Source organism: Carassius auratus, chromosome 12 (assembly GCF_003368295.1).
Source record: "Carassius auratus strain Wakin chromosome 12, ASM336829v1, whole genome shotgun sequence".
Taxonomy (NCBI): domain Eukaryota; kingdom Metazoa; phylum Chordata; class Actinopteri; order Cypriniformes; family Cyprinidae; genus Carassius; species Carassius auratus.
In genome coordinates, this window is record NC_039254.1 from 4,133,118 (window position 1) to 4,156,522 (window position 23,405).

At 36.4% G+C, this 23,405-nt stretch overlaps 1 protein-coding gene across 8 annotated transcripts in view; it reads left to right on the forward strand.

Moving 5' to 3' along the window:
• The window catches only part of LOC113111542 (inactive ubiquitin carboxyl-terminal hydrolase 54-like), a 106,472-nt gene that overhangs the window by 41,597 nt on the left and 41,470 nt on the right, over window positions 1-23,405 (forward strand). For 7 of the 8 annotated variants that reach the window (XM_026276353.1, XM_026276358.1, XM_026276357.1 and 4 more), the window contains exon 3: window positions 19,052-19,144. In XM_026276353.1, the coding sequence (XP_026132138.1) occupies window positions 19,052-19,144 (93 nt within the window). Of the gene's footprint in view, window positions 1-17,938; window positions 18,623-19,051; window positions 19,145-23,405 lie in introns of those variants that run through there. The other variant, XM_026276359.1, reaches the window with a different exon arrangement.

The window sequence follows — 23,405 nt, forward strand, 5'->3', positions numbered from 1 at the left end:
TTGGCTTTGAGGAGTGTACCGAACATTTGGCCTGTAGCTTTATTATAAACTATCATAACTTTATCATAATACTAGCAGGGTTCCTTCAGTCATGATATATCAGGGAATCAGGGACAATAAGGATTTCCAGGCCTTAATAATATTCAAGAAATTAACCACATATTTGTTTTTAAAAAATCTATGTAAATTTCCATTACATTTCTATAGTGAAAATACTTTTTTTTTAAACTATGAAATTATCAAAATATTTTATTGGCTTGATATTGACAATTGTAGATATTTATCAGCTACTTGTCTTTTTATCAAAATAAAAAAAGTAGCTAAAAAGTCACGCTCACCAAGTCTGTATTAATTTAATTAAAATTTAAAATGAATTAAATTAAATTTGTGAAATATTATTACTGTTTAAAATAACTATTATTATTGTTAATAATATCACTGTTAATATATTTAAAAAAATATTTATTGATCCTCTTTCAGAAATCATTATAATATGCAGATTTGGTGCTCAAGAAACATTTTTTGTTGTTGTTATCAATATTAATAATAATTATTAATTAATTCAGTAGTATTTAATAGTTGTTTTGGTTAAACAAATTTGCATACTGTTGCTATTGCTACTTTTACATTATTAGTATAATTTATAAATACTTATTATTGTACATTCAAATTCATATTTGGAAAAAATCACAATGCGTCTTTAAAATTTACCAGAGAAAAAAGAGAGAAATAAATGTATTCTATAGGGCCTTAACATTGTTATTGTTCATTTTTCTTTATAAAGTTTTATGATTTAAATTATCTAGACATGCTTTTTGATTAATACATTGAAACAGTGTAGGGTAAAAAACGGTTTTCTTTTGACATTTACACTTTCTCAGTTCACTTAGTTTTGGTAGTTATGGCAAAAGGCTTTTTCTTGGACTTTGTGAACAGCTCAGAACAAACGTGATCGCTCAAGTTGCTGCGCAGATGAAGCAGTATTAGTATTCTGGGTTGGCTTTAGAGTTCATTCAGAGTGTTATGGATTTCTCTCTGTTTCTCTCTTCCATTCTCTCTTTTTCATGCTGCTGTATCTGATGTCACTGTTGGTCTCTGCCGGTCCCAGTTTAGCAGAGCTTTATCTGGGTCTTCCTTGTAGGCTGTCCTCACTTACACCAATCTGTCTGGCCAAACAGTCTGTCTGCTCATAAATTAAACATCCCTCTCTGTTACCTACCCAGCGTAGCATCAAACGCTTCTCCAAAAGTCATCCGATTCCGTACGTGATACTGAAAACAACATGGGTCTAGTTAGTAGGTCTTTTTGTTCTTATATTACACATATATATACATACACACCAGCTAGCATTTGTCATCTCATTTAGTTTAACTGTACTAAAAGATCAAAACTAAAACTCTAATAAAATGTGTTTATTACACAGTATATATAGATGGATATGTATAACTACTGCACATGCCCAGCTGAGGAAGATATGATTAAAAAAAGTAAGTGAGGAAAAAGTTATCATATCATAAAATTTTTATTCTGCCCACTTTAGAGGAATCCTTAATAATCACTTTATAGTCGCTGTAACAGCGCTGGACAGGGATGAGGGAGCAGAATTATGCTGGAGGGTGTTTTTCATTTTTCCTTTTTGTTCATTCGCTCCTTACTTGAAAGAGCTAAATCAAATCACGGATCCAGTGAAGGCAAACTAACTTCTTATCAGACGTTAGACAGAAATTCTATTAGCGAGGCCCTTCTAGATTGGCTCATCATGTGTGAGACACTGTAGCACTGCAGCTGATTCTCCAAAGGATCTTATGCATCATGTGTCCTGAGTGTGCTTTTGTAAATGGGTTAACGCGGACCCTCTGGAGCGCTTCATTCAAAAGCCAAGTCCAGCATTATATGGATCTGTTTGAGATTTTCTGAAATGAGCTCAGCGATGGATGCACTCATTTTCAGCCGGATCAGGCCAGCAGGTGCAAGGGAGCAAAAGGTCCAGGCTTCATCTCGCAGTTCGGACTTATTAATAGGTAATGAAAAATAAAAATGGGCTATTATACTAATCCTGTGGTCTGAGCACAGTGCTGGAAAGATGCTCGGCTAAATGGGTTCTGTATCATGGGGACCAATATGTACTTCATTGTTGTTTTTTCCCCCTAGAATTAAAGGGATAGTTCACACCGAAATTAAAAGTTGTGTCAGTATTTATTCGCCCTCTTCTTTTATGTTCAGCGAAAGCTCATTCAGGTTTGAAACAACTTAAGGGTGAGTGAATAATAACAGAATTTTCATTTTTGGGTAATCTGTCCCTTTAAGTGGAACAGAAAAGATGATTTAAAAAAAAAAAATGTGAAGATGTTTGAGGTCAGAAATAACATTGGCCCCTAGTGTTATGTGTTATGCTGAAGATAGAGTCAGGTTTGGGACAACATGAGGGTGAGTTCATTTATGGGTGAACTAGTTCTTTAAGTCTGCTGTATTGGAAGGCAGTTTGCTCCGAGAACTACGAAGCTCTACCTAATATCAGTTTGGAAAGGGTCTCATCAGACTCCTCCAGAGATTAGGAGTTTAATTTAAGCTTGGAAGTTGAGTTCTAAATTTCCCCCTTCATGCACATTCCCATCCCACTGCGTCTTAAGTAACACGAAAGGCTCTTAATTTAGCAAGTTTTTTTTTTTGCTCTGAAATCTGGAAGAGCTTCAGTTGAAAGCCCAGGGCTTACTTTACGGTTTCCTGAGATAACCTTGCTGAAATAATTAATACACTTTTTAATCATGTACTTATTATGAAGTGTCTAATCATATCTCATTTTTTTTTTTTCTATTCATGAAGAGTCTAATCATATCTCATTTTAAAATGTCTGCATAAGTACCTAAACTACTGCAAGGTCATTCTGTGAAGTGGGTGCCTTTTCCTAAAAGTACTTTTCAAGATTTTTTACAGTCTGTCAGACAGATAATGTGTTTAAATGTTATTAAAGTTACATTGTGCCACCTCGAGCTAAATAAATACATAAATTCAACAGAGATGCATTAAACTGATCAAAGGAAAAAGTAAAGACTGGTACATTATTACACACATTTCGGTATTAGATACATGCTGTTCTTTTGAACTTTCTATTTATGAAAGAAAATAATAATGTACAGTATCATAGTTTTCACAAAAATATTAATGGTTTTCAACAATAATAATAAGAACTGTTTCTTTGGCAGCAAATCTGCACATTAGAATGGTTTCTGGAGGATCATTTGACACTGAAGACTGGAGAAATGGCTGCTAGAATTCAGCTTTGCAATCACAGGAATAAACAATGGAAAAGTTATTTTAAATTGTGTTCATTTTTCATTACTGTATGTTATCAAATAAATGCTGTCTAGGTGAGCATAAGCTATAAAAACATTGAAAAGAAATGTCTAACTGACAGTATCAATTACAAAATAGTGAGAGAATGAAGACAAAATGCTACCTTTTTTGGCATCAGCTATTATTTGTAGAAATTGCGATATATCTTGTCAATTCGAAGCACAAATTGCAGCTGTTTTGTAAAATCTCCCATCAGAGAGGTTAACAATACAGAAGTTATTCTGTCTGTATTCATATAGACAACCTGTTTGTTTTAGTATTAAATGGATAGATGTGGAACCATAAAGAAGCATATGTTAAGCCTGAAAACAGCCTCCAGCATCGCCTGTCCTGTTAGCATATCATGGCATTTGTCCCCGGTTTTTATCTCTTTTTTCCTTATTCAGCTGCCATTATTGCTGATTTACACTGCACTGTGTGTGTTGCTTGTCTATTGGAGCACCTGTTCTGAGAGCGTTGTGATTTTTCTCATTAGGACGAGAGCAATAAGCCGCTGTCCACATTAAGCCTTATCAGAGCTCATTTGAATAAACAGCCCGTGTCCTTGACTGAAGCCGGGCCGCGACTGCTGCCGGTAATTATCCCGGTCCACGCCACGCCACCTTTGTCTCCCCCCTGGACCGGGTCACGTGGCCTCCCTTCCCTCATTAATTTATTTCCTCTGCCAGCCAACTTGATCAAATCTAGATTTTATGGTGATTACGGCACTTAAAAAGCAATTTTTCAGCTGTCTTCCCTCATACCAGCTGTGAACGCAATCATTACTGATAGAAATACCTTGAGATGAAAAAGAAATAATGGTGAAGAAAGACAGAGAGGAGCTAATGAGGCATGCCAATGTTTCTTTTACTCCTCACAATGGCTCATTTGCATAATCACAATATCTGTTTTATTACTCAAACTGCAGGGTAGAGTGGCTTCTTTCTTTCTTTCCTTCTTTCTTTCTTTCTTTTTTGATTTCTTTCTTTCTTTCCTTCCTCTTTCTTTACCTCCTTAGTTTTTTTTCTCTTCTTTTAGTTTCTAAATCGTTCCTTTATTCTTTTTTTCTGTCCTTTTCTCACATCCTTACTTACTCCTTTTTTATTCTTTCCTTTTTTGTACTTTTATTTTCATCTACTCCTTTTCTTATCTTTCTCTCCTTCCTTCCTCCTTCCCCTTTAGTTTCACTTCTTCCTTCCTTTCATTCTTCCTTCATTGTCCATTTTTTCCTTCTTTACTTCCCTCCTAATTTCACTTTCCTTTTCATTTCTATCCTTCCATCATTCATTTCTTCCTCGATTTTCTATCCTTTTTTTACTTCTTTCATTCCTTATTTATTTTATTCATTTTTCTTTCATTTTCGTCCTTCCTCTTTTCCTTTCATTTTCATTAATTTCTTCTCTCTTTCCTTTTTCCCTCTTACTTTCATTCCCTTCATTTCTGTCAATTCTTCCTTGATAATCCCTTCTTTCCTTCATTACTTCCATCTGGTTTCCTCTCCATTTCATTTCCATCCTTCCATTCTAGCTTCCATTCCGTCATTTTCTCCTCTTTTTATTGCCTTTTTCATTCATTTGATATTTTTGCTACTTTAATATCTTTCTTGTTATGTTCATATAGTAATAGTTGTTTAGTATGATAAGATGAATAATTTGTAAAGTAGTCCAGCGGCAACGAAACATCCCGTCCTGATGAGTTTTAATTGAGAAAGACAAGCATTACATTCATGTAAACCTTTTGGGGAATGTTGGCTCAAGGATAAATATGTTTCCATATTCATTTATGCTAATTTATGCACTTTATGTAAGACACACAAAGCTAAAAAATACCAGTAAACAATGACTGGATATGCTTTTTCCCTTCTATGCACAAGTATTACCTTGGGTAACCCCAAAATTAACTGTGCTCAGTCTACAAGACTACCATGCTGCTTACTTTGCACTATATACTATGATACAGGATGCAGCAGCATGATAAACATTGAATGTATTCATGAGCAAATTTGCTCAGTGCATGAAAATATACAAAACTGGGGTGTCATATGGCACTATGTTGTTCTGAATAGTTGTTTATTGCTTGACATAAGATTAGTAACTTATTAAACCAAAAGAACCATTTTAATCTTTGTGTGTCTGTGATGTTGCAGCACTTTCAGTGTATGCCGGAAGAGACTGGAACAGCACAGCAGTTATAGTCTAGTGTGTAGCCGTGTGATGTAATAACCGCTACGTCGTTATCTGACTCACAAAAAGTGTAAAGACAGCTGTTAAAAAAAACAAAAAACATAAATAAACCATAAATAGTTCACCTGCACTGCCATATGTCTGGAGTGTGTTCGTTGAAAGGTCTACCTGTATTTAACGTCAGTATCTGTCTGGAGCAGGACAGATATCTAGCATGAAGCTGAAGTGTTTCTTTAATGTGACAAGCCAGGCGGGCCATGATTTCCTGAAGTTGAAGTTGCAGTGTACAAAGCGCTAGAGGCAACGCAACATCTGCAGGCACTGGCTTGTTTACAGTAGGGATTAATGGACTGGCTGGGAACTAGAAGTCGCATGGAAGAGTCCCAGTGGGCCATTGTAGCTTGACTGTTCCTGTCACATAGCTACATAACCTTACCTGAGACTAGAGAGCATGGGTACAGATGTAGGCAGGAGAAACTGCTCTAAATTAAAAATAAAAAGTGACATGACATACAGCCAAGTATGGTGACCCATACTCATAATTCATGCTCTGCATTTAACCCATCCAAAGTGCAGTGAACACACACCCAGAGCAGTGGGCAGCCATTTATGCTGGGGCGCCCAGGGAGCAGTTGGGGTTTGGTGCCTTGCTCAAGGGCACCTCAGTCGTGGTATTGCCAGCCCAAGACCCGAACCCACAACCCTAGGGTTAGGAGTCATGCTCTCTAACCACTAGGCCATGACTTCCCCTCCCCCCTTCATTCCTTAAACATCTCAAGGGATTAAGTACTGGATGAATTCAAGTTTCATGGCTGTGAAATTACATATCTAATGCTTTTATGCTTAAAGTAATAGCACCCCCCTCCAAAAAAAAAAAATTGTATCAACCTCAAGCCATCCAAGATGTAGATGAGTTTGTTTTTTATCAGATTTGGAGAAATTTTGCATTACATCACTTGCTCACCAGTGGATCCTCTGAAGTGAATGGGTGCCGTCAGAATGAGAGTCCAAATAGCTTAGAAAAATATCACAGTAATGTTTGTGTGTTTGTAAAAAAACAAATTCCTAAACCATGACTTCCTGCTAAAATATGAGTGTTCTATCCATAATATCGCTTTATATAGTAAAAAAAAAGTCTCTCGTCTGAATCAGGAGAGAAATATGCAAAGATCAAGCAAAGTTTACAATTGAAAACAGCCCAAAACTGTTCGAAACAAACATGTTGATGAATTTAGATGTGAGAGGACAACAGAGGATACACTTATTCACTGAAGGAAGCATTATTATATATAGAGGACTTGTATTTTATCCAGAAGCGATGGTTTAAAGTTAAAGCATTAACTTAATGATTTCAATGTTTGTTTCAAACTTTTTCGCTCCACAATAAGTTAATTGATGGACTGGAGTCGTGTGGATTACTTGTGGACTATAGGGTTGGGCCGATTGACGATGCCATTGTCCTTCGCCGATGGATGATAGATATCACAGTGTTTGGACGTGCACGTAAAACATTCAAACCCTGTAGAAGCTCTTTTGTGGAACATTCCCATGACATCCTTTACTAACTGACCATCATTTGCCTGAGTCTTTCCCTCTCTGCCATCTTTTATGCTTGACTGGTGACCTGGTTTTAGGAAGCCGTCCTGACAGTCTTACCTCCCCGTAACCCTATAGAGGGGGCTGCAACCTGTCTCTTCTCCTCTCACACCTGTCACACATCTGCAGAGGTGCAGTGACCCAGATTATAAGACCACGTTCCCTGTCAGTCGCCCCTTACCCTGTTGTGCCTGACGGCCTGTGTTGTTCTGCTGGTGGTAGATGAACACTTCTCTCTGGAGGACTGGATGTGTGTGCTGGTTGTCACCATCTTGTAACCTCCTGGAACACTCTACTGGTTTCATAATAAAGACATGATTTATTTAACTTTAGGAAGTCAGGATTTGTCAAACATTTATGCACTCTTTGGGGGAACAGAATTTTTTTTTTTTTTTGGCCATATGAAAACATTCTTGCTGTTACCACACAGGCTTCAGTAATGTATTATGTTTGGACATTTTGTTTCGTTTTATCTGTCTTAAGTATTTTAATTTCCCTGAAAATTTAACCATCAGTCATATGCCTTTACATCTGTAAAATGTAACGTAATAAACATGAATTTCATGTAGTTTTATATTAGTCAATCGATAGCAAAACAATTCATATTTAGCACACATTGCTGTATTTTATTGCAATTCACTGCACCTAACATTCAAATTTGAGATTACAACTATATTTTCACACAGAATCTGCATTAATGTAGAAACAACACAACTATGGTGTATTTTAAATATTTGTTAAATGTCGTATTTACTAAGTACTTTGAATGAAGGTAAATATCACCAACAATTCTGATACTGATGCCTCTTAAATAATCTATTTGGATTTTTTCTGATAATAAAATGAGAAACTTAATGCCATTAAACATTACAGTATAATTGAAAGGCATCATTTTAAACATTTTTAGACCTGTTATAGAGCATAAAAATTATTATAACTTTTAATTTAAGTGAATTTAAAACAATATTCAAATATAAACCTGTAATAATACATTTAGCTGTGTCTTCAGTATATTGTGTTATATATAGTGCATATATTAATATACTGATTATTTGGTCTCTTTCAATATTCGTTCTTTCTGAGTAAGAGCTGTGTAAAACTTTCTCATTGTGTTCATGACTGTGGGGAGAATGGAATGTACCACCTTTATAAATATTGAAACTCCCACCAAATATGATATCTGTAGGAGTTCTGTCTCCTCTGAAAGAACCCTTAACAAGCCTGTAATATTGGCCTTGGCTTGTTTCCATAGTGGTGAGGTGTTAGTATAGTGCAGGCGTGAGGATGAAACAATGGGAGAGAGGGAAAGAGAACTCGATATGACTTTACAAAGAAAAAAAGAGTTTATTAGGACCGCTTTTTTTTACAACTCCCACAAAATTAATCACACACACAACCACCTAACAGAATGTCTGTCATATTAATCACTGCCTCGAGGGCTGAGGAGAGTGAGAGTATCAGAGAAATGAGAATGTTGCCAGCAGTCTTGATCAGGTAGCAGATGCTTGGAGACCCTTCAGAGCCGAAGGACATAAAAAGACCCTATCTCTCAGTTTTGTCCTTGTGTTGGCCCATTTCTCACAGCTTTGTTCATTTTTCAGTGCCTCTTTCAAACAAATTGTCTTCTGGAAGCTGTCCACTCCGCAGCTTCTAATGATTACTGAAAGGCTGTGCTTGCCTAATTTTTCCGTAACATAAAATAGCCAAATTAATGAAACAATTAATTACTTTATTTATCTATTTATGTTTGATTTCATTTTAGATTTTATATTTATTTACTTATTTTTCTGCAGTGAGAAGTTAATATTAAGTATTTATTTTAGACACAATATTCCAAATTCATGTCAAAACTGTCGTGAGAGAATTAACACTTTTGAATGAATTGATTCAGTTTGGTCTATGATTCACTTTTTTAAATGATTTGGTTGATTTTAAAATAAACAAGTGTTTAGAATTTATTGTCTGAGTGAATGTTTCAGATAAGTAAATATCTTTTTGTGTCGGTAAAAATACTGACACAAATTTTAGAGACTGCTAAAAATAATGACACTTGAATTCCAGTGTGACAAATATTCATTTAATAAGAAGTCTGAGATTGAGTTCATTAAAGTATTTGGCTAATTTAAACAAATCTTTCTGAACTACTGTTCAGGAATTGGGCTACATTGGTTGGAATGTATTGTTTTGATTCAGAACCAAATTAGTGGACATTCACACAGAAACCATTTTACATTCCTGCATTTTTATTGATTTTCTATTTGTATTCGACTGTTACAACACTGTATTCTAAAAATGCAGCACTCAAATTTAGTCCAACTGAAAAAAATAATACTTATAGACCTTGCATTTCAATTTGCATTCTTTTGCAATGAATATTTTTTGTTATGTTAAAATTAGTGCTGTCAAAATTAGCGCGTTAACGCATTCGATTAATTTGAAATATTTAACGCGTTAAAAAAAAATAACGCAATTAACGCGGTTGCAGTTTTTTTTATTTCCAGTTGTGGCCTATGTGTGTTCAACGTGCAAAGAAATATGGATAAGACCAAGGAAGGACTTTTAGACGGAAAGTTTCAGTATAAAACGGATTACTCTTCAGTCTGCCACAAGAAACATTACTCTTCATTTAGTCTGCCACAAGAAACAGCAACATTAAAATCATGAACTCAAATGTCATTGTTTAAAAAAAAAAAAAAAAAAAAAAAACAATGACTGTAACAGTGCGTAAATCAGACCTTCCTGTAACGCTAACGTTAATAAGCTTAAACGAAAATAACGAAATAATTGTGTAGCGGAGTATTTTTTGTACACAGTGCCGCGAACTGTCAATCACCCCTGTACGCATGCATCACTGTCCTCCTCAGCTGCAGCAACTTGCGCTCTCTCTCTTCATCAAGCTTTAAAACAAAAAGGGGACAAAAAGATCATATTGTCTTTGTGCATAGGCTATAGATTAATTAGATAAATGAATATCTAAATTTGTGCCTTGCCGTCTACGGTATTTTTTTAGAACTTAGAAAAAAGATGCTGCAGCCAATGAACAGCCAGCGGGGGCTGCAGGACGACTCAACCTCCGCAGACAGTTTTTAATGTTTATCAGACAATAAATACTCAAGATTTTGCTTTAGTATAACTCACAACGAGTTTCACACACCTTCTCCGGCCACGTTGAGTTGTTGACACTTAACAGTGGGAAAAGCGACACATGCGCTATTCACTTGTATAACTTAAGGGTGAATGGGTAATGTAGTTACTGCTCTGGGTGGGATGAATTAGGAAGCTTGCATTGTGAAGGGCGCTCTGAAAATCGGCAGTGCAGGTAAAGGATTAAAACCTCTATTAAAACAGATGTCCAAATGAGCGTACCAGCATTTTATTGGCATTGATTGTTTTGAAATTCAAATGGTACTTACATGCCTGTGTTTTTATTTCTGTAATAAATATGGCTTTCTAGCCAACAGTTAATTTGGAGGATATTGATGGTTTATTGCAGGTATGTTGTTTACATGAGAAAATCTGTGTTACAAGTTAAACAAAAATTCCAATAAACAATCATATTTTGAATTTAAATAGTTTCTTTGTCTTGAGTTTACATTAATTATTTACATTTTACATTTACATATCCAAAAAGTTTCAGTCTTTTAATTGCGATTAATTAGTTAATTTTTTTTAATCGATTGACAGCACTAGTTAAAATGCATCCTTTGTGAATGGCCTGTCATACAAGTTGCTTAATTGCTTTTGAATTGGACTGTGGTTACATTACAGGTTGTTGCTGGCAGTCAATGGGGAAAATGCAAAAGAAAGACGGTATAGTTCAGTATAGTCTTTTTATTGAATTACCTTCAATACACACAGCAAACTCTCCAGTAAAATATGACTTCTTTTGTTGTGGTGTTAAAGATGCAGCAGTGCAGGAAACATACATAATTTATCAAACTCACTGGCGTCATGGAATTTTAGTTTGTATGTATGTTTAAATTAACCTTTGACGTTCTTCTTTCTCTGCATCGTGCCGCAAACTCATTTTCCTCTGAGGAGTTGGGGATGATCGATTGGTCACTGGTGTTGGACAGGAGGGGTAGGGGTACTGTGGTGCGTGTGCATCTGTCACTCTGAGTCATCCCAGCCTGCCCACATGGGATTCACACACACACACACACACACCCACACTCAATGCTCCACGCAGCCACTCGCCTACTCAGACTTCATCAGAGCCCTCTCTGCAGGGCTGCTGACGGAGAGTGTAATTTATCACTGTGCTTAAAGTTGTCTCCGTTTGCGTGAGATTCTGGCCATATTTTCATCATGTATGGCTGGGGCCCACACTGCAGAAAGCTGCATATTTACAGTAGCTGTGTTGGACTCTGCATGAAGTTATTGAGGCATAAATAACACTTTTTTTTTTATTTATATTTTTATCTTGATATTTATGCATTTTACCTGAAATGCTTTATCACCATCATTTGTTACAAATTTCATTACAAATATTTAATGAAATCACAGTAAAAATTTTGTTAAAATAATTTAGCCATTGTTTATACCCAGTTTTTCAGTAAATATTTTAGTGTTTTTTAAATATGCACCAATCATATCCAAAATATGCATCTTATGAATTTTTATTTCTTTATTTACATTTTATATACATTTTCTGGACCCTATGCACCAATGGAAAAATTTAATCAATAATAGTGTTTTAATACATTGAAAATGTAATATAGAAACAATTTTCAGTAATTACAAGTAAATTCCACAATTAATTACTTAGAAATACAAAAGAATCCCATTGAATTAACTCTCTGGAGTCTAAGGGTATTTTTGGGGCCTAGAGAAGTTTTGTCATGCCCTGACATTTGTGCTTTTTTCAGTTTCTTATACACATCTAAATTAATAAAGTCTAATCTCACTATAATCAGCACAAACTGGGCTATAATAATATGTAAGTATCATGTATTTACATGATTGTGTTTTTGAGAAAAAAATGTTATGCGTAGTTAGTGAAAAACTAAAAATGTTAAATCACTTGAATAAGGCCATAAAACACATAAAGAACAATGGTTCCCGGGTCTTTTGAGAACTGGAGTTTGTAGCCTAGAATTTTTCTTTCTAAATTATGTGAAAATCATCTTGTTTACTCACTCACAGGAAACAATATATTGAAAAAAAAAGTTCTAAGACACTTTGTGTTGGCAAAAGTCATATGCGAGTGGGCGTCAACTATCATGAATATCATTGTGATTTACACCTGAGAAGACATAGGCCCGTATAATGAGCTGCATAATGAGCCTTTCAGTCAGGTGTCACTGAGAGGGAGGAGTTACAAGAAAAAATGTGAGGACAAAATAAATCTATATAATTTTATATTTATAGTTTATTTAGAATATATTTAATTATCCCACAACATAATTTAATATCCACTTGCGAGTGCAGTTAAACAGTTTATTAGGAAAAAAACAGATTTTTTTTTGCATCATTACTCTAGTCACACAATCCTTCAGAAATCCTTTTAACAATCAGATTTTCTACAATAAATAAATAAATAAATAAGAATAAACATTTATTGTTATTATTATTATTATCATTATTATTATTATTAATGTTGAAAAGAGCTGAGAATATTTTTTTAGTTTTGGGGGGGGGGTAGATTGAAAGAACAGCATTGTTTGTTACATTTGTTACATTTACATGTATTTGTTACATTTATATTATTCACATCAAGCTTGTGAATGGTATAGTAGTGTATATTGTTATTGAAACTTGATAATGTTTCACTTGATAATACATTTAGTCAGGAATTATGGTGGTCACATTAGAAGATAATGAAGAGGGAAGTTTTTCATATGGATTACTTTATCACAGAATATTTGTTTTCGGCATGTCATGTCATAGACATGTCAAGCTTTCTATAGATGATCTCATGTCTCTTCGTTGAGTATTCACCGAGTTACAGTTCATTTTATTGATGCGTTTGTAAATGAAGATCAGCACAGACAAAGACTGCAGACAGCACACCTTGTTTGTTATCTTTATTTTATAAGTGCACAAAGTTTTGTTGTTATTATGTCTTTATATATATATATATATATATATATATATATATATATATATATATATATATATATATATATATATATATATATTTGTTTTATATCACCCTACCCTTCTTTCTTCTTTTTTTATTTTACATTTTCTCATATGCCCTCTCTGCAACTGCAGTACAGACTGCCGCTCCTAACCCATATCCACTGAGCTCCTTGTTCAGTGGGTAGCCGATTCATCACTATTAAATAAAAGAAGGAAGGGGAGAGAAAAGCGCATACGCCAGCACCAGAATGCAATCTGTCATCCTCCAGCATCTTTCCTCTCACTCCTTCAGCTCTGCTAAGCTCCTCTCTTTCAGCTGGAGCCCTTAAATTCAGCCTCACTCCTTTGAAGTGTGCTGCTAAAGGCCAAGTGTTTCCATACGGTGCTGTTTGAGAGCCCTGAACGGGTCTTTCTTAGAGGCTGTGAGTAGGAGTTCGGTTCAGGCCCATTTAATAGTGGATTGGAAAGAAACAGGGTCTGTGCTTAATCTGCTTAAGCCTAGTCTCATCTTCCTGCACTATTAGGCACACAACTTACATCATCACTTATGTGCCTTTTCCAGCCTTTCCTGCGTGTATCCTAGTGATTTAGTGCCCTTGGATTTGACCTCATGATCTTTATCATCCTCATCTTCACCCCCCACCCCTGCCAGAAATTAGAACAGAGAATAAGACATGTTGCAAGCCAGACTTGAACTAGAGCAGGCACCATACTGACAAGTGTTAGGTTTTACCACTGCTTGATAAATCTGTCAGCTTGAAGGACATTTCCTCACTCATTATCTATTTCAAAGATAATTAAATAATTGAATTTAATTTGCATTTATTTGCTTAAAAAAGATCGCTCATTTGCATTCTATTCCCTATATTTAGTCAAGTGATTTGTATAGTGCTTTCCAGAAGACATAAATTGTTTCATAGCAGCTTTACAGGAAGTTATTTTGTATCAAATACATGCTATAAAGTCAATTTTATTAATTTAAAAAAGATGGCTAATTCACCTTTTATTCTCTCTATTTTTAGTCATATTTAGTCAAGCTGAGTCATATTATATAATACATATTGTTTCAAATAGTGTTGTTTTTGGCGGCCTGTTTTAATTTTAGTTTTAGTCTAGTCTTTGTATGAAGCTGTCATTTTAGTTAGTCACATTCATACTCTTTTTGGTTTAGTCTAGTTTTAGTCAATGAAAGCTGATGGCATTTTAGTTTAGTTTTAGTAAATGAAAATTGTATTTTAGTCTCTTTTTAGTAATGCCATTCTATTTAAACCATTCAATATAGTACAAGTACGTAGTGGTATAGACAAAACCAAAATTTTCTTTTAGTCAAACCCATTTTAAACAAGGTTATCTTATTATATTATTGTTACCTTATAGACTCAAGAATACATCCATTCCAGACACGGAAGACACTCTGATTTGAATGTACATACACATAAATTTAAATAAAAGTGCATGGCTTTTTTTTTTACTTTCCGCGTCCGAACATGCACGTTTGTGCCGGCGTTTGTGTGAAACTGAAGCAGTTTAATGTGACGTTCAAACTCCATCAGGTGCTTTTTGAAGGAAAATGTTTTTTTGAAAAAAAAAAAAAAAAAATGTTTGCAGAATTTGTCCAAGGCTTCTTATTTAAAGTATGTTTTATTTTTATTGTATAAAATAGAATTCAAATTCATTTAGATATTAATTATACACTATTTGCTTAAAGCTGTTTTGTGTTTGATGCGAAATACAGCCAATAGTTTAAGAATGTTTTAAGTTTGTACATAAAGAATTTATTAATTCATCAACTCATTCATCACAAGACCTGTACTGGCAATACTGGCAAATGAGTTCTCACCGGTGATTCCCGACAGTTACTCCTCGTCGCTCCCTTGTTGTTTCATAGAATAGTGCAACAGCGAACGAACAAGTATAAAACCCTCGTCGGTTTGGGAAGGTGTGGCGAAAGTATAAATCCTGCGTAACTTTGTTTGTTGTCGTCTTATAAATAATGCCGCAAGTGAGGCTTGAGGAAGTGATGTCAGTTGCGTCTGCGCAGTGCGACCTGATGCAGCCCTTGAAGTGAGACACAGGAAACAGAAATACTGCATAATAATAATAGTGCGACTATTTTGTTTCGTCTCGTTTTGGTCAATGAAAATGAAGAAACATTTTAGCATAGTTTTTATTTTGTAAACCACATTTAGTTTCGTTTTTATTTCATCAACAATATTGCATTATACATTTACCGTATTTTCCGGACTATAAGTCACACTTTTTCATAGTTTGGCTGGTCCTGCGACTTACAGCCAGGTGCGACTTATTTATCAAAATTAATTTGACATGAACCAAGAGAAATGAACCAAGAGAAAACATTACCGTTTACAGCCACCAGAGGGCGCTCTATGCTGCTCAGTGCACCTGTAGCCTACCACTGAGCAGCATAGATCGCCCTCTCGTGGCTGTAGACGGTAATGTTTTCTCTTGGTTCTTGGTTCTAGATAAATGCGACTTATAGTCCAGTGCGACTTATATATGTTTTTTTCCTCATCATGACGTATTTTTGGACTGATGCGACTTATACTCAGGTGTGACTTATAGTCCGAAAAATACGGTAATTATAGTCATCATCACATGACCAGCATTTACGTTGGGTCTCATCTCGTTTTCACATGATAAAGGTTCGTTGACCACGATATTTAGTCATAATTTTAGTTGACGAAAGCAACACTAGTTTCAAAGATGTTTGATATGAAGTTATATTGTATAAAATCCATACTATAGTCCCTACTGAACAGTTTGAAAATCATGCCACAGTGCATTTGCTTTTATATCAATATATTAGACACAATATGAAACTCAGATCAGATCAGTTTTCAAGAGCATCATGCCATGTACACACAGTTTGACTAACAACAGATTGATTTGTTATTAATTAATTTGTTATGTTTTACAAGAGAGTTGCTGGAATTATTTATTTATTTTTTTTTTAATAACAATATGTTGACTTGTCTACTGCTGCATGTAACATTTTCTTTGGCTTTTTATTTTCGAGATACAAAGTGAGAGAGTTGAAATGAGCAAAAAAGCAAGGGCAGGCAGGTCGGAACACACGAGCGCAGAGCTCTTTGAGGATGTACTGAGAGGAAACCAGGCCAGGCTTAAGAGCTGCAGAGACTAGCAGCAAATCTGCCCTGAGACTGAACTGACAATCACATAGTGCTGCCACGGGGCTTTTGGGAACAGAGAAGAGAGCTGAGACTCCACAGTGTTCCTTGTTTGTGTGTTTATGTTTAAATGTGTTTATATATGTGTGTGACCCTGTCTTTTAGTGTTTGAGTGGAAATGAGAAAGTTATTCGATGCTTTTTAAGGATTGGGATGTAATGTATTATGTAGTACGTTTTGAGGGCATAATCTGTCTACAAGCTAGGTAAAGACCCGAAAGATCATGTCATAATGCTAAGAGACATGATGTGGATGCTTGAAAAGATTGGAAATGTTAGGAGAGGGAGATAAAGAAGAAAAAACGCATTATGTAATCCCCTTCCACATTTAGCCAAATCAAAGGGGCTTTAGTGTTCTATGTTCCTCGGACCTAATGCAGATGCTTTGTGTATTAGTTATGAAACACATCTATTTATTTTCCACCAGTCTCAGGGGAGTCCTGCACTTAGCGATTTGTTTGTGATTATTTCCGTTTGTTTGTCTCTGCCTCTTTTTTGGGTGGAGCCACACACACAGGTAGATGCGATGGGTCGCTTCAGCACAGGGGGCAGCAAATGTGTTGCTGCATGAGGAATCACAGCAGGTTGCTATGGATTTACACACTCATTACACACCCTGCATCCTAATATGCAAAAAGGTATATGTCAAATAGGACGTTAAATGCTCAGAATTAATATGGTAGGTGAACAATGCATCTTTAAGCGTGATTATCTTCCTCATCTTCTCCCCCCACCCCTGCCAGAAATAGGATTAGAACAGAGAATGCAGAGAAAAAAGAAACAGAGAAAGTGTGCAACTAGTTGACACTTAGCTGTTTGACTAAGCCATGCAAAATTTGTAACTGCAGTAGTAAAAAACAAAAAAAAGGGGGGGGGGGGGTTCCTCAGGTTTTCTTTTTGTTTATGTTCACAGCCCTAGTTTTTGTTTTGGTTTGTTTCATTTACTTTTGGCACAGCCCTACTTATTTAGATTTATTCTTAAAACATCTATAATCTACCAAAATTTTAGAATCATTAAAATAAGTTTAAAATTAAATGATCCAGTCAAAAAAAAAAAAAAAATCAACCAATGTTGTCCTTCTTTATTTTCTACTGAAAAAAACAAGTTATTTAGCATCGCCTGCTAGGATATTAAACAATTCATATTACATTTTATGTTTGATACTCTAACTAGGACCATATGTGCTTTGACAATGCAGGCTTACCATACAGTGCCAGTGTATTAGTTGCAGTAAGGTACAGAGAGACTGATATATGATCAAACCCTACAGAAAATCACAAAGCACAGCTTCCCAAGCTGAGTGTGGCATTCCTGCATTGTTAGCTGATAGAACTGATTTCCACACAGTGAGATTTTGCAGCTTTTCTGCACTGTTGTCTTTTTTTTTTTTTGCTTTGCTGAAGAACAATGCTGATCTGTTATGTGTGTGGTCTGCGTGTGTGTATAAGCCTGGTTTTGGATGATGATGATGTTATGGGTTTGTTTTCAGGCCCAGTTGGCAATGGTGGACGCATTAGGAACGGATAAAGCTTTGATCATTGGTGAGGTGTGTTCTGGTCCAGATGGTTGCTTGCGGGTAAAGGCAGAGTCTCGCTGTTTGTTCCACTTTAGTTCTGCAGTTTCTCTACGTCTCGCTCTATAGGATGAGTGCAAGTCATGCCTGGGGCAAGTAAACTCCAAACAACTCTGATCTGCAGAGTGTACCGCATGTTCGGTCTCTGTAATACATAGCTTCATATCTCTGCAGCAATCTCCCCCTCTGCGCTCTACACACGCTCTTATTCTTACGCACTTCTCCATATCTCTCTCTCGCTCTATCTTACCCCCTCCCTTTCCTTTGCTCTTTCTCTCTCTCCCTCATGTGCGATCGCACCTCTCTCTTCCAGACAGTTTGTGTCCTCTCATCTCGGTTTCTTGCTATCTTCCGCTCCATCCTTCCTCCTCACCGTCTTCCCTGTTACCTCTTGTTCTACTGGGAGCCGGCGGTCTGCAACTCCGCCGGAGCCGGGATGGCCACTGGAAGTGCAGGGTTCCTGGTCTGCCGAGAGGATTAAGCGGAGTGGACAGCTGGCAGATGATCAGAGTGAGAGCAGCAGCCAGGACTGGCTCGTATTTATTGAGAGGATTGGAAGTTTGTGCAGATATTGGCCGAGCGCTGTGGGACGGGGCCAGGAAGCCTCTGGGCTGTTTTGTGTAATGTGAAAATCTGCCCCGAGGGTGAGTGGGAGCCAAAGTGTGTCCTCTTTTTGATGTTAAATTACTTAAGCTTCCCAGCTTCCTGTACAGAGTAAACTAAGAAAGTAATTCTTCCCCTTAAAGTGTAGACTCTGTCTGTGTGGTTTGTTCAGTGCTTTTTGTTAGCTTAAAAAATAGTGTTGTTAGCAAAAATAGTGGTCAGTCACCATTGTCTTTCTGGAGAAGCTAGGAAGCCAGTGACGTCTTACTGGTGAAGCTAGTTAAAACGTTTGTATCTCAAAATGGGTCCCATCATCCAAACACAACATGCTTGTATTTTCAACAGGAATAGCAGTGGTTTCTCTGGAAAATGTGGGCTGTTTCTGAGATTTTTCAGTTAATGGGTACTTAACAGTTGAATCTCACCTACGTTCAATAGTTGACATAACCCCTCTGCTCTTTTGACCACAGGTCCTTTGGCATCTCGACATTTTCCGCCGAAGCTTCCGGCAACTGAACACCCACAAGTGCATGGAGGACTCGTGCATCTTCTGCGCTCTGAAGGTGAGTGTTACCAGATGCTTTCTAAAAAAGGCCCAGTTGTGCATGCCAGTTCAAGAGGTGCTACTGTACCTTCTCAGAAAAGTAGCTTGAGGCTACAGTAATCTCCTAGTGTGCCCAGGCTGCTCTTCTAATGATCCAACAAGGTGAGGGTAGAGGCTGCTGGGACTAATTGACTTCCTTGCTGACCTTACTGTAGCACGGGAACAGAATGAAAATGAGATTCTCAACATCAAGAGCTCTCAGTCGCTCTTTTTTGAGGAAGTCTTTTTAATTTCCTGCCTGGAGGCTGATAGAGATAGGTGGAGAAGGAGGAGGAGATGGGGATACATGCAACTCGGGTCTCTTTTTAAATAACAAGCAAAGGCCTCTCATTCAAACAATATCCTGTTCTCTAGTCGCCCTCAGGCTAAAAGTAGCTGTGCTATTTAAAGGTGTCACATACCAGTAAGAAGTCACAAAACTGACATATTTCTTTAAGAAAGCTCCTTGTTTTGTGTTAAAAGAAATCTTTGCCGTCAGATTTGTACTTGTCTATTTGTTTCCAAAAATACCAACGCTTCTTGTTGGCTGTGTTTGCGCATGAGAGAAAAGGAGAGGTACAAATAGCCTGATAGATTGAGAGGTCTTTTTCTTTCTCTACTTTGTGTCTGGTCTAATCTTGTTCTGGTGTTGGGTGATTTATCTCTTTATTTTATGTCCAGGCATCTTGCTTTATCTGAACTGTACGCTTGGTTCTTCTGCTGATGCATAGGTCCTGCACCTTCCACTGTTTCCACAGCTACCTGTTACCTTGGCTACTCTGTGCTCCCATTTTCACGACCCATGTGACGCCATAAAGGCAGTCTCTTGGTGTTGGTTTCCTTGGAGTTGGTCATCTTTAGTCATGAGACTCTGCATTGGTGGCCTATTGGCTCTGTGGAATTTAGTCAAATTGAGATTAATTTATGCTGCTTCCTCTATGAAGATAGTCCTGAGTCTTTAATGTTTATGTCTTTGGGTATGGTTTATAGATGGATGGATAAATAAGAAAGTAGGTAGATGATAAAAAGAAAGATAGGAGTCCTGATGATCTTGTCTGGGTGTGTTTTGGGGATTTAATGATGAGCAATCAGAAGTAGGATCTCAGTGACCTGTTTAATTTTAAGATAGATAGATAGATAGATAGATAGATAGATAGATAGATAGATAGATAGATAGATAGATAGATAGTAGGGGTGTAAGAAAATATTGATACATGTGAGCATCGCAATATTTTGTTTGGCGATGTATAGATTCTCAAAAACAGAATATCGATATTTAAAAAAAATTTAAATAAAAATAATTCAAGATTCATGGCAGTTGTTTCGTTTTGAGTTTACATCCCGATGGCTAGATGGCAGTCTTCATCTCTGAAGGACAGTGAGAGAAACAGGAAAGACTAGTAGTAGGGCACGCCACTAATGTTAGCATTAATATCACTATTTGCTGCTAGTAATGAAGGATGAAATAATTGTCCCTGATCCTGGTTCGGTGCAGCTTTCTCTCATTTTGGGGGCGTTTTGTACAGTTGGGGCTGTGCTCGCGTCGCGGTTTTGGCGATTCCATGCAAAACATAAATACAAAATGAAAAACCTATGAAATCCAAGTGGGAAGGTTTGACAAATGTATTTATTTTACTGTTTTACAATTGTTTTGTTTTCAACTGTAAACTGAAACTGTGAACCTTTAAAGCAGGTTCTAATACATATATACATACGCGCTGAAACACGGCAAACAAACCCAAATAATTCACAACTTTTTTATTATGGTAATATTTCTCTTAAAAATATAATGTTTATAACATTCCCAATTATAGTTATCAATGTTGTGAATAGCTGTTGTGCACAAGCTGTGTGTGCTGAAGCTGAAGAGCTGAATGAACACCGGTAAACTGAAGTGCTGCCAGCTTATTTAACATAGGGAAACACATCATAGCCTATATTCAGATATTTATACAACATAAATATAGTATTACAACTTTATATAAGTACAAAAAGACCAAATGCACACGTGAACTCTAGTTAGGTGCTAATCAGAATGTTTAACTTCTGTTGTGGAAGCGCTCTTGGCTCTTCTAGCAAAAATGCGCTGAAACACGGAAACCAAACCGAAAGAATTCATGATGTTTTATTATAATAATGTTCTCATTATAATTTTATATATATGACAATCTCAGTCATAGTTATTAATGTTGTAAGCTGCTGTTTGAGCAGCGTGTGCTGAGCTACAGATGATCACCAGCAAACTGAAGAGCTCTATTAACCCTTTATTGGCTATAGCTTAACCAAAAGTATTCCATATGAGAAAAATCTGATTAATATGCATAAAATAAACACAATATTACTACGTACAATTGCACAAAGACTGTAAATGCACAAGTGAACTTAACTGTGCTAGTTGTGTGGATCCGTTGTGGATGCATTCTTCCCTTAACGCGCTAAATCATGGGTGAACAAAGATTCTCCTACATTATTTTACAGTAGCTAATAATCTCATTATAATATGACAGACTTGCCCTGCACATGTTGTAGTTCACTGTATTTTCATTTTCGAAGTGTTTCCAATGATATTTAAAGCAATTAAAAACCATCATGGTGAACAGTGCACATCTGAAGTGTCTCTCCAGGAAATAATGCATTATTTATCGGCTCTAAGATATCGGCAAAATTCTCTTCAGTCCGATAATGATAACAGAAAAATTTACATTTATTGGCCGATATCGATATGGTGGCTGATATATCGTGCATCCCTAATACAAAATATTGTTGAAACTTAATTTTTTGTAAAGTTGCTTGCTTTGCAAGATTTGTATTGTAAAAAGTGCTATACAAATAAACTTGAATTGAATTGTGTTCTTAATGACAACTTTCCTAAAAATATATCCTATTCTTAAAATAAGAAATATCCCAATATATCGCCTTGCTGACAGTATCGCAACTTATCCTATCGTGATATGTATCGTATCACCAGATTCCTAGCAATACACAGCCCTAATAGATAGATTGAAGATAATAATTGAAAGGTGCTTTCTTTTTTTCTCTCTCTCTCTAAATGAAGTGAAGTGCTGAGGCATCAAAAAGCACACTGCTGTGGTAACACAGAGCCGTATCATGAGAATGCTTTCACATATTTGCTAGGATTTATGAGTGTTCACCAGGAACTGTTATTCCTGTCCTTCTTCTGCTCTTCCATTCTTTCATCACTTACACTCTCACAGTTTCTCTCTCACTCTTCTTTTCTTCTCACCGTATTAAACCTGTTGTTAAATTTAGCTCCATTCCTATTCACTGTTAAACCATTCGGGACTAAAAGCAAATGATATCATCAGGTAATGTTTTCAGAACAAAACAGACATGGAAAGAGACCTTTCATTTTAATCATGTCCAAAGAAACAAGCTTTAAGCCTCCATTATGTTTCGAAAGGAAAAAGGAATGACTGTGGTTCTCAGAATAATTTGTCTCACAGTACCTGAAATGACAAATGTTGTAATTTTTCAGCACAGCATTGGTCTTTCCTCTTACAAACATGATGGCATGCTTCGGTTCAGGCCTTGTGATAAAACTGTGCTCTGTAGTAAAGCTCAGCGTCTGACTCCGAGGCAGATTCCTGTCCCTCAGGTCTTTCTCCAAGCTCTTTTCCTATCGAACCTTCTGCAGACCAGTGGCATGTGATCTCATGTGGCTTTTGCTGTCCCCCGCTATAGCCTTGAATGGCATGCGTTACGTCACCTTTCTCATTTCGAATGGAGAAACGTTAGTTTCGGCACATTGGTTCTGAGAGTTCCTCATGCGTGCCGCCCGCCAGCCGCCTGCTTGCCAGCCATGTTATTGAAATTTAATGATCTAACACTACTAATGAGTGCTGAAATATGCCCTCTCCCCACCGTTCCTTTCTGGATACCGCTGAATTCTTCAAATGTGTTTATTTGAAAGTGTTCTCACTGTGGGGAATATCATGTTCATTTACTGAGATGCAAATTAGCTAATGGGTACGAAGATGAAAAAAATCATTGATTGTTTGCAGAAGTATGCATAAGTAACACTTGGCATATATTATTTACTGATTGCCTTCTTTGATTTAATTGCATTTTCAACCTAACAACTACTTCAGTTGTATTAATTATTGGTATTTTATCTTTTTCTCAGTGACATTTTGATATATACTACTGTTCAAAGGTTTGGGGTTGCTTAGTTTTTTATGTTTTTGAAAGAAGTCTCTGTATCTACTTGATGTAAATATACT